Below are 15,721 nucleotides of genomic sequence, written 5' to 3'. Positions count from 1 at the left end.
ATGGCATAGAAAAGAGAAATAACAGACCTAAGGATGTATGGAAGCTAAACATAGGGAGCTTTTCAGTTCGGTGGGAAAATAGCAGGTTTACTTAACAGCCAGGGCTAGCAGAATTAGATTTTCCATGTGTATCCAGAAACACGTTGAAGACAGATTAAAGATCTGAACACAATGAACGTATCAGAGAAGACTGGAGGTGTTTCTTTCCTCTGTGTTAAGCTCAAAGAGAGCTGCTGGCACTCTGGTACCTTCAGGACAGGTGGGCTGACTGCCTGGGTTTGCTACTCTCTCTCTCCTCTGGACACTGCGTGTTGATTTTGGTCAAGGATTTCCCTGCAGACCCCTTGGTGAGCCCTGACAAGCTTGCTCATAGCAGGACCTTTATTCTTTCTCTAGGATGGGGTGGAAAAAAGTGTGATCTGAGTTCTTCCTGGTGATGGCCCTGGATCTGACCTGTCTGCCTCTGGGGAGAGGTCTCCACTCTGCCACCCAATCAATCCAAAAGGGGTGTGTGTTCCACACTACTTTCCCTTGGCAGATCATGGCTCCAAGTTTATGGCGGCAATAAGTATAGTCAGTTTTGAGCACTCCCAGGTGTCTTTGTACCCCTGAGAAATGTAAGATATATATGGTGGAACCAGTATGGTCAGCTCTTGGCTCTTAATCCCTTTAGAGTTGAACCCACCTCTTCTACAGGCTTCTTTCCTTTCAGCTGGATTCTCACCCTTGAGCTGTGTATGGAAAGATATTTACTGGGAGCAGGGGTTTTAATCTGGCATATTTGAGTAATAAGAGATTACATGTTTTTCCTTCTACCCTAGAAAGCTTAGAGAAGGCAACCGCAGCTTTGTTTCAGCAGCTCAGAGACATCAGAACAGATGTCTTTATAGTTCTTGCTCTTTCCCTCATGGTCACAAGATGGTTGCTACTGTTCCAGCCATCACTATAAAGAAAAGAAGAAAGATCAAAGAGGAGGCTTGAAAAATTAAGCTTTTAGTTTCTGCAGCCTTGCATTATAATAGAATCAGGCTGGTGCTTGTGCTGGTGGAGCTGATTCCCTAGTGACAGAGAGCTAAACTTACCTGTTACTACTGAAAAAGAAAAAATTCTCTTATTTGCAGATGACGTAATTATGTGGAAGTTTTTCTCAGATAGGACTTTGTGCTTCTCTGCCTCCAATGCCAAGGATGCTTAACCTGATGGGGCTTGTTTTCCTCAGCCCCGAGGGCTGTGACCCGGAGGCAGCCCTGCCCTGGGTCTGCTCTGTGGTGGTCTGTCTGGCCTTTGCCTGTTGTAGCTGAGCAGCTGAGACCAAGTAGGGTGGAGGCTGAAGCCCCAAGTCTTGAGTCCATACAGAACTCTGAGGGTTTTTTGTTTTTTTTAGGACATGTGTCCTTTTCTCAGTCAGGAACCGGAGAGTCAAGGTTCCTAGGAGACTGACCCCTGGATCAGTGAGGCTTTGCTGCATTTACCTCTCTCAGGGAGCCTGGGGTCAGGTGTAGGGGGCCTGTCATCATCTAAAGTTTTCACCACTGCCCTGTAGACTGGCTGGATCAGGGAGGCCTTTCCATTCTGTCCTCCCCTCAAGACCCCAAAAAGCCCCAGCTAAGCACAGGCAGGTGCCTTGAGCACCCAGTAGCCACAGGGCAAATTCACTTTCCCATCCCCACTGGGGCCTGGATAACAGTCCCTCCCCAGGATTCTCCGCAGGAATCCTTACCGCCACCACCCCACCGCCCTCTGTCATCCCCCTGAGCTCTGCAACACAGGCTTCCTGGGTGGAATTGAGCAGAATTACATACTAGTTCATCTCAAGGTCTGTTCTGGAAAAGTACTTCGAGGTTTTGGGTTTATTCCATTTGCGTAGCTTTAGGAAAATTTTATTCCATTTGGGTAGTTTCATTATCACTTTATTGGCTCTCTAGATTAAAAAAAAATGGTTTTTTTTTTTTGAATCCTAAACTGTGTTGCTGTTTGCAGTCCAGTGAAAGCAAGCTTTGGGGTTGTCTGGGTTGAGTGGTCTCATTCAGCTCAGCTACAAATGTTTGCCTGGGGCCACCCTTCCCAAATGACCCCTCAGCCAGCCCGCCCGCCCCCACGCTGCCACCTCCGTTCCCTCCGGAGAAGCTGAGTTCTTGGTGCTGCGTTGACCTCAGCCAGAGCTCTGTGACTCACAGCCGTTGTCTCATCTGATGCTCAGAACAGCCTATGGGGCAGCTACGAATGTGAAACCGACTCTAAGTGATGGATGAGGAGGGAGATGCCTACCCAAGGTCACAGAGGCCAAGAGGGTGTGGGACCCAGGCTTCTGAATCCCAGCCCATGCTCCTCACCTCTGAGTGTCACGTGGAGTAAAGCTACTGCCCAAATCGCCACACACTCTGGCTTTACGCTTTCGGACTTGGTTGGAGGGTTTTTGGTTGCCAGGAACAGAGACCACCGAGGCCGGCTTAAGTTAGGGGGTTGCTGCTCGGCTGCTGAGGAAGGTCTCCCAGAAGCTGGGATGGAGAGGAAGGCTTTCGGGGCCTGTGGGGATGAGAGGCTGCTTCTCAGGGAACTTGGGATGAGCTCCATTCCCCAGCGTGCACTCTGCCACAAGTCTGGCTGCCCTTCAGTCTCAGCCTCTGCTGCCACTCTCAGGACCCCACATCCACACCTGGGGAGGACATGACTGGCCCAGGTGCCTCCTGTGCAGGCAGCCCTTTTTGCATCTAGCCTGATCAGACATTATAGATGGTGTGGCCAGTTAGGCCCAGTTGCGGCTGCTTTCCCCAAAAACAGAGCTGGGACAGAGTAGGGGGAATTTGTGTCTTTTGATCAATAATTGCTGAACCACAGAATTGGGCATTTTGTATCTGACAGGGTAGTGAGCTCCCTGTCACAGGGAGCATTCAAGCAGAGGCTGGATATATAGTAGGGATACTATGGTTCAGAAAATAGGGGAAGCTTACTATGGGCTTGTTACTGTATACCCAGAGTTATGCCCCCGTGTTGTGCCCAGCACTAGGGGGATGGGGACACATTCTATGTCCCCAGATCAAGGAAGCCACGTGGCCCACAAAAACTTTGAACCTGAGACCTCTGTCTCATTAGCACAGAGCTGCAGCCGACTGAGCTAATGAGCAGTTGTGTGGCAGCCGTTTTTCCATCAAACGCGTAAGCCGTTTCCTGACTTCTTAACGCAGTGGGCTATTTATACCAGTAAATCCGTTCATTCCTAATGAGCCACAGTCGTGGATTGTAAAATGTTTTATTTTCAGACAGGATTGCTCACTGCCTAGAGCCAGTTGCTGCTGTGCCACCTTCCTTCTTTCTCTGTTCCTGAGAAAGTAGCATTTTGGAAGCTCCTCGGGGCGTTCAGCTCCCCTCTTCCACCCCATCATTCACCTCCAGTGTTTCCCCAGCAGACTCAGGACTCGCCGTTTCTGTCACATCAGCCTGGCCATGGTGCGTGAACTCTCTGCACCTTCGGAGCAGCTGGGAGTGTGTGCTGCGTGCAGGGGGCCAGGCTGGCTGAGGCTTGGAGAAGGAGGCAGAGCAGAGCAGGAGGGCTTCCGTGTTCGGAGTGGGGATGCCATCTGTCCTTGGAGGGTTGGACTTTTGCCAGTGTTAGAGGTCGCAACTGGTGGAACGGTGACTCGATCTGGCTCACTACATTATGTTCAACTTTATTTAAATGTGGAGAATTCTTGTTTAAAAGAAAAAGGATTTGGGGCTTCTTTTCTGAAAATCAGAAGGTCTGGCGATACCACCCCTCCCTGGGAAAACTGGACAGGCAAGTGGCAGCATCTCCCTTCACCCTAGGCTGGCAGTCTCTGGTCTGCTGCAGTCCCCACCCCTCCCTATTGTCTCTCACACTCTGATCATCACCCCCGCTGGGTTATTAAGAAGAAAGTGAAATAGTTCTTGTTTCCACATCCCTGTGAAGGAGAGAGAATAGAAGTTAGACCAACAGGTACACCTGTTGCAAAAAAAAAAAAAGTGGGCACACATCTCTTTGGAAGTGAGGATTTCTTATATCTAGCCCACCTCACTCACTGACCCTTCCATCTGACCAGTAGAAGGCCAGAGCCTGACTGTGTCACATCTGTGCATCCATACTCCTAACCTTGACCCCACAACTCCTGCCCTTAGTGGCTCTGCACCTTCTATGAGGTGACCCACCATCATCACCCCCAGGGCCTCACCAGTAAGGGCTTAAAAGGTCAGCCTTGCAGAGCATCTGAGTTTTAATAGGGGACCCCCCCCCCAACCAGAGCAGGAAAACTTTAGTCTTTAGAAGTCCTTCTTCCTCTCTGGGCCTTGGTTTCCCCACGAGTAGGATGGGGATGACAGGGGTCAGGACAGAGGGTCCGTTCTCTTCCAGCTTTCCTATCTGACAGTTCCAAATCCAAGGGGATGAGGAGGAATTTCTGCAGGTGATAAAGCAGCTCCCAGCCCACACACTGAGGCTGCCTCTGCTGGAAAGATCAGCCCCATTTCAGCAGTGGCCCCACCCTCGTCGTGTGCGTGCACGCGTACACACACACACACACACACACACACACACATGCAGTCCTGGTGTGTGCTGCCAGTGCAGTCCCATCAAACCCGCCCAGCACGCCCTCTCCTAAATCCCCCCTCCGCCCTGCACACTGTGCTTGTGCAAAGGTTGACTAAGCGCTTATGAACCACCTGAGTCTTCCTTTCACGGTCCTGTCCCCAGGATCGTCTCTTCTGCTTCATTATCACCGTTCCTTTTACTCCCTGCATGGGTTCTAGAGTCCCAGGGAGCTGAAAGTACTTGAGATTTTTTTATACGTAAAGATAATAGAAACCACCAAATATGCACAGGCAGACATGAGCCAGAAAGCACTGTTCGGAGAGAAGGGAGGAGAGGCTGCCTTTGAGCCACCTGAGCAGGGTGCTGTGTGTCCAGCCTCTCACCCTGAAGGCCATTACCCCGAGCTTTGTGGTGTAGGTCTGCTGTTTGGGTCCAGAAAATAAATAAACCAAGATGTCATAGTTGGACAGTCCCATCTATGGCTCCCACTAGCCATTTAGGGACAGGAACGCCATCCATCCCCCCAGAGGCAGGAGAAGGGGGTGGTATGGTGCCAAGTTGCCCAAGTCCCTTGTGGTCCCCTCAGGGGCAAACGCTGACAGTTGGTCAGTTGTGGGTCCTCCGTGTGACCACCACTCCTCCAGGCTCAGCTGAGGGCTTGCGTACCATTTGCCTGTGGGTCTGTGCAGGTGAGAGGCAGGCCCCCGGCCTCAGATGCCACCGACTGCAGCCTGTGCCGGGCGCTGTGAGTTCATGTAATTCCCCCGACACCTGTGTCAGGGGGATTCCTGTTGTCCCAGTCTATAGAAGGGGAAACTGAGGCCTGGAGAGGTAAGATAACTTGCACTGTCATCTTGACGTGGGCAGAGCGAGAAATCCCCGCGGTTTTCAAGAAACTGCCCTTTCCCTAAGTCTCAGGGAAACAGAGGCCTGGCCACGTCTTGCGTGGCTGTGTTTTGAAAGAGAAGCCCATGCGTTACTAATCTGCCTTGACCTTCGGAGCCCTTGGCAAAGCCAAACATGAGCTCGATGCTGGAGTGTGTGAATGGAGGGGCCGCCCCCAAAACAGAAGCCCTGAGCTTCCAGGAGCCGCTGTTGTCCCCACCACTGCACCCCACCCCTGCCCCCGGCCCCACTCCTGCCTGTCCCAGTGTCTTGGCTGGCCTGGGGGTTGATTTCCCCGGAGCAGAAGGCCCTCATTAGCCGCACCACAGAGGTCAGGGGATGATTGTCCCTTCTAATTTGCCCAAACCCAGTGACAGCCTCAGCTGATTGGATGACCCCAGCTGCAAGGTGCGGTCTTGGGACTCCTTACTCCTCCCCTATACCCCCAACCCCCATCTGAGCTGAAACAGGAAAGCAGGGCCTACTCCATCCCCCACCCCCGCTAGCCGGCTTCAGTTCAGCAGATGGCCATAGAGCTCTCACCATGCGCAGTACAGCCCAGCCCTCTCCAGCCGCTCACCTGTCTCACCGTGTGAACCTACAACTTAATTCCACCCACTCTAAATGTCTTGGCTTTCAGGGACCTGGGTGAAGTGCGTAAATCTGGGCCCGCCTGCCTCGTCTGACTTCACTAAAGCCCTCGGAAATAACAGTGCTGGCTCCACTCAGCTCAGCAGCCCTCGCCCCCTACCCCTTACCCCCACCCCCGCCTCCTGTCCATCAAGGGGTGGAGGCCGGCCTCTAGGGTGGGGCTGGGCTGATTTCCACTTGCTGATCCAGGAGCGGCAGCAGAGGCTGGGAAAGTCAGTCTGCGCAGTGACCTTCATATAGGAAGGAGGCGCCAGGCTACCCCTGCCTCAGTTGCCCCTGGGGTCCAGGCAAAGCTGGCAGCCCCTCCCCCCACCCAGGTTCTGAGATCAGACCCCGTGGGCCTGAGCAGGGGCTAAGAATCCAGCCCAGGTGAGGGAACCTGAGGGACAGAGCCCGAGGCCAAGAAGGCCAGACTCTGAGGAAATGTGACAGAGGGACAGAGATAGAGGGACAGACATGTGGAAGGACTGGAGAGTAAGCAAAACCGACAAAAACGGAAAAAGGAACCAAGAGACAAACCCAAGAAGACTCAGAACACGCAGAGACACAAAGATACACAAGAGACAGAAAGAAAGAAGAGAAACAAAGGCAGAGACAGATTTTTTTAAACCATCAGAAAAAGAGGCACAAACAGTTGAAGTCAAAGGCCCAGAGACACCCAGAGACAGAAAGAAGGACAGAAAGAGTGCTGATGTAATGAGCAGATGAAGGCATATTTTGTCTCCCAGCAAAAGAGCCGGCAGAGGATATGCACCCGCTTGGCTTCATTTCTGCCATAAATCAGAAGCAATAACCCGCCAGAGAGAAACAGTGCAGAACACACTCAAGACATACCAGCCCCTCGTCCTCTAAGTGCCTGCACCAGGAGCCTTCCTCTTGAGTCCACACAGCTGACCTGGCCCCAGAGAAGCCTACAACCTGGCCTTTGCCTTTTCTGTACTCTGTCAGGGGTGCCTGGCACACCCTAGGCCCAGCATTTCTATCTATTGAAATCATACCATCTTTAAATCCCATCTCTTCCAGGAAGCCCTCCCTGACTTCTCCTTTCCCTAAACACTCTCCACTTCCCTTCCAGAGTATCATGTTCTCTCTGGAAGCAGCTGTTCTTATTTCCCATCCATCTGTCTCCCATTCTATCTGGAGCTCCTTCAGCCAGAGCAGGACCACAGGATTTCACTGTTGGCAACTACATCACTATTGATCTGAGGATTTGTCTTCATTATCCGATGCCTCTTGTCTGTCTGCAGGCCCCAAGGAGGGAGTTAATTAAAATCAATGGCTAATGAATAAGCAAACACAGGAAACCTTCCACTCCCCAACTCTCAACTTCCGGCCTGGACTGTTCTGTCCCTGCCAAGGTCCCTGGTGGCAACCTGGAAGAGGGCGGCCAAGGAAGGGAGGCTCCCTGGGTCCTTCACTGTGACTAACCTGTGACTGTTCCCACCTCAGAGACAAGGAAACGAGGCCCAGGGTGGTCAGGCAGCTAGGCAGCGAGGGTCATCCAGATCTAACTCGGGCCTAGGAGGGAGGTGGGGAGGATGAAGGGCCCTGAGCCTCTCTGGCTCCACGGAGCCCATCCCAATGAGGACAAGCCCCCTAGCCTTGGGGCCACCTTTCTCCTTATCCAGACCATGACTCGGGCCCTGGAGGGAGTTTCTAAAACAAAAGAAGAACCCATCCTCAAGCCTCCAGTTTGGAAGAGGAGAAGGTTTTGTCTGAACTGGGCATTCCACCCCGCACCCCCTCCAGGGCCCACTCATCCCACATCCATGGCAACCAGCTCCCAACAGCCCCTCCCTCCACTAGTCTGTCCCTGGCTCGGGCTGAGGCCACTGTTGCCTGGCTCATCCCACTTGAGTGTCCTTCTGAGAGAAGCTGCAGAGAGGCGCCTGCTTGGTGGAAGGCCCGGCCCCAGCTGGCTCGCCGCCACCTTGCTGACTGCGGTCCAGCCCGGCTCTCTCTGTGCTGTCCTGTCCTCTCCTGGGGAGGTTTTTTCAGGAAATAGTCAACAAGTATTTACTGAGTGCCTGCTTGGCCCAAGGCCCAGTGTTGGGGGCTGAGGGAAGGAGCCAGATACCGATTAAGACGTGGCCCTGCCCTCAAGGGTTCCTGGGACAGTTGGGGAAGTTGAGGCAGGCATTTGGAAGAAAAGAAATGCAGTACCAGAGGGTGTCTGACAGGGGCGAGAAGAGTTGTGGGGAGACTAAGGGAGGGCCTATCTTCCTCCTCCCCTCCCCAGGGCTGGACTTTCCAGTAGAGGCACTATTTGGATGGATACCTGGGGTGTGAATTGGAATCTAATTTTTAAAAATATTTAGAGGCTTGTCAGGCTTTTCAAGCTTGAGATGCCTTTTGTCCTACTTGATCTTACTGTATTGGTAGTTGTTATTGTCTCGATTTTACAGCTGAGAAGACTGAGGTTCAGGGAGATGAAGGTGTTGGTCCAGGAGTGCCCAGAGCAGAGCTGGAATTCCCCGCTAGATGTTGGGGGTAAACCAGCTGTCTGTCACCCACGTGGCAGCCCCTGCCTCTGACAGGAAAGGGCATGTCCGGGAGACAGAGGACAAACTGGCCTGCCTGGAGGGGAGTACTTCTGAGGGACCATAGCCTTTAGGATGAGGCCAGACCAGGGGGTGCCCTGCATCCTAGGTGAGGAGGAGAGAGCAGAGATTCCAGCAACAGATAGGCCTGGGTTCAAGTCCCAACTTTGCCTCCGGATGGCCTCTGAAGGCGTCTAGTGCCTTCGGTGTCCTATGAAGCACAACTTGGAAATCTAAGCTTCCCTGGAAAAGGCAAGTCCATCCCTGTGATGTTGGCCTGAGCACCAAGCATTGTGAGCCCAGAGACCAGCCCCGGGCCAGGTGTTGTGGACCCTGAGCTCAGGATGCCTACCTCAAATAAAATAGCTCCCATCTGTCAAGCACCTACTGCATGCCAGACACTGCCTGTGGTACCTCTGTTAATGCTCAGGAAAGCCCAGGAAAGGATCCATCATCCCCTCATTTCATAGGTGGTCCTGCAGAGCACAGAGAGGTAAGGAAACTGGCCCAAAGTCACACAGCTGGCAAGTGGCAGAGCCAGGACACTGTCTAACTGAGAGTGGTGCCTCTTCACCACCCCCATCTCTCCCTCCTGCTGCCACCAAACCGAGTCCTAGACTTAGGTGGCATCTCAGTGGGATTTCAGGCTGCCAGCCTGGCCCTGCTTGCAAGTGTGGCAGCCCTCGCCTGTCCCAGTGGGGACGGCTCTGTGACACTTATCCGCAGCCGCGCCAGCCTGGTGGGCTGAGTAAGGCTAATTGGGGATGTCTCTGCATTCCCCAGGGCCTTATCATCTTTCCTTTACATTAAAAAAAATTTTTTGTTTTTAGTATGCAAAACTTTCCACCATCTGCTTTGCTTTGGCAGAATGTTTGCTGAAAATATCTCTTCCTCTCTAATTCCCATAATTTCTGGGGGCTTTGGGAGCCTCCAAGCAGAGCAGCAGCAGCTCATAAGGGCCTCCCAAGCTCACAGGCTGCTGGCTGTCCCTGTGCCAGGCAGGCGGATGTTGTGTGGCCCAGAAGTCACCTCTCCCTGCCTCTCAACCAGAGAGGGACATTGGGGCCTCCCCACTAATGGAAAAAAGCTGACCTGACGTTGAATTCTAGGATTCAGACCCAGAATAGCTGCCTAGGTTGGCCTCTTTTTGTGTGTGATGAAGCCCTGAGAGGTGCGCCCAGGGTCACAAAAAAAGATGGCAGAGCAGAGCCAGGAAGCAGGTCCCCCAAATCCCAGTGCAGTGCTGTGAGGTCAAGTGGCTAGCATCCTGCCTGTCCTCTGGATCATCCCAGGCAAGTCGTCTCCACAAGACAGCAGCTGCCACACATGTCCTTTGAAGCAATCAGGAAAGATTTTTCAAAAGGGAAGACTTCCCCCCACCTTCATGTACCAAAACTCTGAGTTTCCATGGTGATAGTCAAATTGCAAATCCATCCAAGAGTGAGCCAGGGGGAAGAAAAAAGCTGGCCCATCCCCAGAGAAGCGGGCCTGGCTGGTGCTGGGGCTGTCCGCTGCAGAGGATGAGAGCTGGGCAGAGTGGGGCAGCCCTGCTGGGGCAAGATGGGAAAATCTCAGTGATGCCAGGTCCCCAAGCGAGTAGTTTAGGGGCTCAGGCCCCTGCAGTGGGTGAGGCCCCCCTCCTCCCTGCCTTGTGGCAGAGCCCCAGTGAATCGATTTAGTGATACCTCCTTCTTGGGGAAGCTATCAGGACAGTCTTCTCCCTGGTGTTTTCCCATCTTCAGTCTGAAAAATCAGGCATGGGCAGAATACAAGCGCTCACCACTGACCGAGCCATCCTAGACTCAGCCTTTGGGGAATTAGAGGGGTAAAAATCAGCCTTCAGACACACGGTGCTTCACTGAGGATGGAAGAGCAAGGGCCAAAAGATTTATGAGCCTAAAAGCTTTGTTAATAGAACTGGAGGATTTACGATCACAGCTGCTGTGCAGGGACAAAGGTGGCAACAGTAATCGAATGGCAAATTAGCCAAGTTTTCGGTTTTACGGTGACATTTGGAGGGAGAGGAAGAAAAACTTCTTCCTTTGCCACCGGAGGAGTATTTGGGTAAATGGCGTTTGCATTGGGCTGTGTCCAGGGACGCTCTCAGCAGTGTCTCCTCAGTGTGTTTCTTTCCCTCTGACAGTAAGTGCTAAGGCCAGGCGTGGACACTGCCGGCTTCCTTTGGTTTATTCCTTCCGAGTGGGATTTATTGGAGTGGATTAGAAATGGGATTGGGTTTGCACCACAAAGACCTCTAAGCAGAGGCCTGGTCCCCTGCCTCAAATCCCAGACACAAAGAGCCAAGATGCTTGAGCCGCGGGAGATGCAGCCAAAAGGAACGGGTCGTCGGCTGGCTGGCTCTCTGCTCTGTGATGCCTTTGTGAGCTCTGTTGTCATCTGGGGCTGTTCCCTGCTTCCATGACTATGGCCCTTTGGAGCCTATAAAAGGAGACAAAGAACAAGCCAACTGACTGTCACTTGGGGAAGTTTATTTTTTCTAAACCTTGCACAGCGTTGGCACCACGTGGGAATGAGGCAATATGGCCCCACCTCCAGGGTTGACACTTTGGACAAGATATACTCCTCCCAGTAAAAAATGATCCCCCAATCTGGCACAGCACAGTCTTCTTACAATTTAAGCCCACTCCGTGACCACTTTCGTGTGACCATGTACAACAGATGACAGAACAGGGAGCAGAGTGAAGAGATGGGGTGAATGAGTGGCCATAGTAACTCAAGTCCTGGCACGTCCTTTCCCATCATCTCCTTTCAGGCTCTTGGTATGCTGTGCCCCATGGCATCTGCTCATTAGCACCAAAGGATCCAGTATTTATTTCAATCCTGTGGAGCCCCATGTCATGTCCCCCTACCACTCCCCTCACTGCCCCCAGCCCCATGTTCCCTACCCCACCCCAGAATTATGAAGATCCTGCATATCAACCATGGGGGAGATGGAATGTTCCAGGAAGAAGGACTGTATTATCCAGAAGTATCTCTACCAGAGAGATGGGGAAACCAAGGTGAAGATTAGTCACCATGTCCCCCACTGCTTAACAGGCTGCTGGATCCCCCTCCTGCTGAGAGGAGGGGGCAGAAGCTGCCCTGATTCCTTTACAGCTGCCCCAAGGGAGATGTGGGCTGCTTGCTGCCTCCTCCCCACCTCCCACTCCTTTTGTCTGGGGACCCACAGGGTTGGCGTTTAGCTAGTCAGTGAATGAGTCAAAAATACGTAAATGCTTATAATAAAACTGATGCCCATAGAGTCAGGTCTCAGCGGATTCATGACCAAAGAACCCCAGTCCAAGACCTAAAAAAGCAATTGCAAAATAAGTCAGGCCTTTACTCGCATTTCTCAAATACGAGGAAGGGGGCATGTGGACCACAGTCCTTCCTGTCCCCATCTCCTTTTGATTCTACATCACAAAAGCCCAGAAAGCCAAAGCAGAACTCTTCCTCAAAGGCAAGAAGGGAAAGAAACAGAGCAGAAAAGGCAAAATCCTTGAGCAGACAGAGGAAGGCAAAGCTGGAAACAATCCAGTTAGCATCTCATGTGCCCCACCCCCAGGGATCATGCTCTCCAGGAGAAGCACGCCAGCCTCGTTCGTGGTATAGTTTGGCCCCTGCCCTCAAGGAACCACACAGTCTGCAGGGGGAAACACACACAGAACACTTAAAGCAGGAAGTGGTTGCTGCTGTTGTAGCAGAACACACAGGGCGTTCAGCCAGCCAGGGACCATCAGGAAGGCTTCCTGGAGAAGGTGGTATCCAACTGAGCCAGAAGAGGGCATTCTGGGCAGAGGGAAGCCAGTCACTGTGGGAGGTGCTGACTGACCATTTGGCAGGAGTTCTAGGCCTTGTGGGGCTGGAGGAGCCCCAGGTAGGAGAGCAGATTGTGTGGGGTGGGTTGAAGATGTAGTCAGAGGGCAGGAGTTTGGGCTTGATCCCGTAGGTCACGGGGAGCCTGTAAAGAAGGGGGAGCCTCCCCAGCTGTGCAGAGGGAGGTGCCTATGGATGGGGCCTGGGCAGGGGGAGGAAGTTTGCTGCAGGAGTCCAGGCTGGAGACATTGCAGCCTTGAACTGAGGAAGAGCAGCGACCAGGGTGAGGAGGCCACTGATTCAAGCACCACTTAGGTGATGAAACTGGCAGGATGTGGGGATGAGGGAGAGGGAGGAGCCAACAAGTCATCAGAGCTTCCTGAAGTACCTACTGTGTGCCAGCCGCTCTACTGTGGAAGCACAGGGTGGAGAATCTCTTAGTCTGAAGTGATCAGGCAGCTCCAGCCCCTCTGGTTACTTAGCACTGGGACCTAGGACATCCTTAGCTGAAAGGTGACATGAGCTGAAGGCATGAAGGCTTTTCAGAAGGTTCTAGATCCAGTTGGAAGCTACCTGGCACAGGTCCTGAGCCCACAGTGGGTTTCCCTCACTGACCGGGCTCTTCCCCTTGCCGGGCGTTAACGCGGTTTCCGGTTTCTCCTCTATACGCTGCTTCAAAGGGGCCTGGAGCAGCAGATGAAACCTACTAGCCGCCCTTGGTAATAGACTGATTTTGTTTCTGATCTCATCCCCCACCGAACAGGTCCCTATGGCTCAGGGATGTTTTACAGATCCAGTAGGATCATGCTCGCTAGGTGCCTAGCACAGTGCCCGGCAGAACACTCAACCCCTCCAAACTCCCTCCGTAACCAGCATCTTTCATTTCTGGGTTAAGACACACAGACTCTTACCCAACCCGCTGAGTTAGTCACCTGTGAGAGCTGGTCACCTGTGATCCCAAACCTTTCTGTGTGGCTGTACTTGCTATGACAATTACATTATTTCATTAAATGTCGTGTAAACTGATGGAAAGAGTCAGGAAAGACACAGAGTTGTTTCATTAAAACCAAGACTTTGGAAAGTCTTGATAGAAACCACTTGCTTGAAAAAAAAAAAAAGCTGTTGAATTAGGTGTGGGCAGCACAGCTGTAAAAAAAAAAAAGGAGAAAGCAATGGAAAAACGGAGAAGGATTCTGCCCTCATCTTGCTTTGTGCATGTGTTTAAGCTCTTTTCCAATTTAAAGAAGCTGAACCTGGGAATCACAGACAACTCAGTGTGGATGCAGTTTAAACATGAGAGACCATGTGGGCCAATCTCAGAGAAGCACCCAAGCCCTACATCAAAAGCCTGGCGAGTGGATGTACGTTTCTCTGCTTAAAATTAAAAGAGTGTTTAATGTATGAGTAGATCCTGTTTTATGACTCCCACTGTTGATTTACCAGCCAAACAGGGTCCCAGTTAGTCCAGAAAAGAGGATTTCTACTACAGTGGGTGTTCACTGTGGGAGCTCCCTCTCCTCCTCCCTCTCCTGGAATCCCAGCCCCATCAGCCTGGCGCCCTTCTGCATTCACAAGACCCCACTGGGAGTGACTGGATGAGCTGGGATGAGAGCCCGGGCCTGCTGCTCCTGGTTCAGTTTTTCCAGCATGATCAGAGTAGTCACAAACAGGGGCTGTGGCGCTAGCCTGCCAGGGGAAGAAGCCCACCTTGGGCAAATGCCTCGGCTTCCTTGCCTATGAAATGAGGACAGTGCTATTTCCTACCTTGGGGGTTGTTCTGAGGCCTCCGTGAATTTGCGTACGTCAGGCTGCCTGGAGCCCTCTGTCAGGGTCAGCAGTTAGGAGAGGGATTCTCATTCCTGCAGAGCCTGGCTGTGCAGCCTTAAGCATTGCCAAGTGCAGATGTCAGAGCAGCTGTGGCTGCACCAAAGGCCACAACGAGCTTCTCCCAGCAGGAGGCTTCTGATTCTGCCCCAGGGAGGGGGCAACCTGTTGAGATGGCTGCCCAAGGTGTGAGCCCTCCCTGCTGGTGCTGGTGACACTGGGCCCGAGTCCCAGCCTCCTTGCACTGGTACTCGCCTCTGACTGGCAGGCAGGAGTCCCCTGCTGTCCCCCTCCCTGGACCGTTGTTCCCGTGCCCCAAACACAAGGGCCGGCGGAGGTTCTGTGCCACTTTGTCCTGGCAGGAGGAGGCATGCCCGGTCCCCTCTGTCCAACATGGCTGCTGGTGGTGGCCAGTGAGGGGTGACCTCCTGTGCTGGTGTCTCTTTTCCAGTGGTTTCCAGCGACAGTGACAGCGATTCAGATCTCAGCTCCTCCAGCATAGAGGATAGACACCCACCTGCTGGGGTCAGGGACCCAAAAGGTGACAAACCTGGTGGGGAATCAGGTAAGTGTGGGAAGTGGCACTGTTGTTTCCCAAGCCCAGGTGCAGTGGCCTTGCTGCTTCCTCAGGCTACCGGGAGTCTATGGAGTTGTTCTAGATCAGGGAGGCGCAGTGGGTCTGGGGCTGAACTGGGATATTTGCAAGACATTCCAGGAAGACTGATTTTTGTACATAAGAAGAAGGCTTTTTAATAACTGCCCCAAACTGGAAGGAAATGGAAGGCTGGGTGATCTGCCAGCACTGGTATGGAAGGAATTCCTGCTGGAGTGGCAGTCTGGGTGAGATTGGAGCTGGCAAGTGCCTGGCACACGTGCTTCCACTCCCCCTCCTGTGCCCAAGGCAGACATTACTAGTTGATTGTGGTTCTCTCTCCCACAGAGCCTGACATGGCCTCCGAATCCTCCGTGGCGCAGTTTTCCCAGTGATCAGTATCAGTAGGCAGGGATAATGTGTGAGGTGAAAACTGCCCCTGGACTAGATGATCTCATAGGCCCCTTCAGGCTGAAGATTCTATCTTAGAAAAGGGTGAAGGAAACTTACCTGCCAGCCTTGGTTTCTGGGGCAGGTTTTATGCTCCTCCCCCTCCCCCCACTATTATAGCTCTTGTCCCCTCTATTCACACCAACTCTCCACTGTGACCAAGTGGGTCTGGGAGATGGGGGAAGACGGAGAGCCTTACAGACCCCATCTCTGCTGTCTTGGCCAGGCAGGAACTAACAACCGTGTTTGGGTGAGGATTCTTCAGTTAGTAAAGCAGCAACAAGTGGGTTAACAGAAATGCATACAGATGACTCTGGGGCCATTTGGTTGCCTTCATAGATCAAGGACCAGTCAGCAGTGGCTAAAACGGGCGGGGTCCCGCTGGAACATGGCAATCCTGCGAGTGGGGAGGGGGTGGCA

The 15,721-nt window shown here is 52.7% G+C and overlaps 1 protein-coding gene across 5 annotated transcripts in view; it reads left to right on the top strand.

Moving 5' to 3' along the window:
• The window catches only part of RPH3AL (rabphilin 3A like (without C2 domains)), a 123,511-nt gene that overhangs the window by 104,631 nt on the left and 3,159 nt on the right, over positions 1–15,721 (top strand). For all 5 annotated transcript variants that reach the window (XM_072939068.1, XM_072939064.1, XM_015248046.3 and 2 more), the window contains one exon: positions 14,711–14,824. In XM_072939068.1, the coding sequence (XP_072795169.1) occupies positions 14,711–14,824 (114 nt within the window). The remainder of the gene's footprint in view (positions 1–14,710; positions 14,825–15,721) is intronic.

The sequence above is a fragment of the Vicugna pacos genome, chromosome 16 (assembly GCF_048564905.1).
Source record: "Vicugna pacos chromosome 16, VicPac4, whole genome shotgun sequence".
Lineage (NCBI taxonomy): Eukaryota > Metazoa > Chordata > Mammalia > Artiodactyla > Camelidae > Vicugna > Vicugna pacos.
The sequence above is the reverse complement of the archived record's forward strand: the minus strand, read 5'-3'. Positions and strand labels throughout refer to the sequence as shown.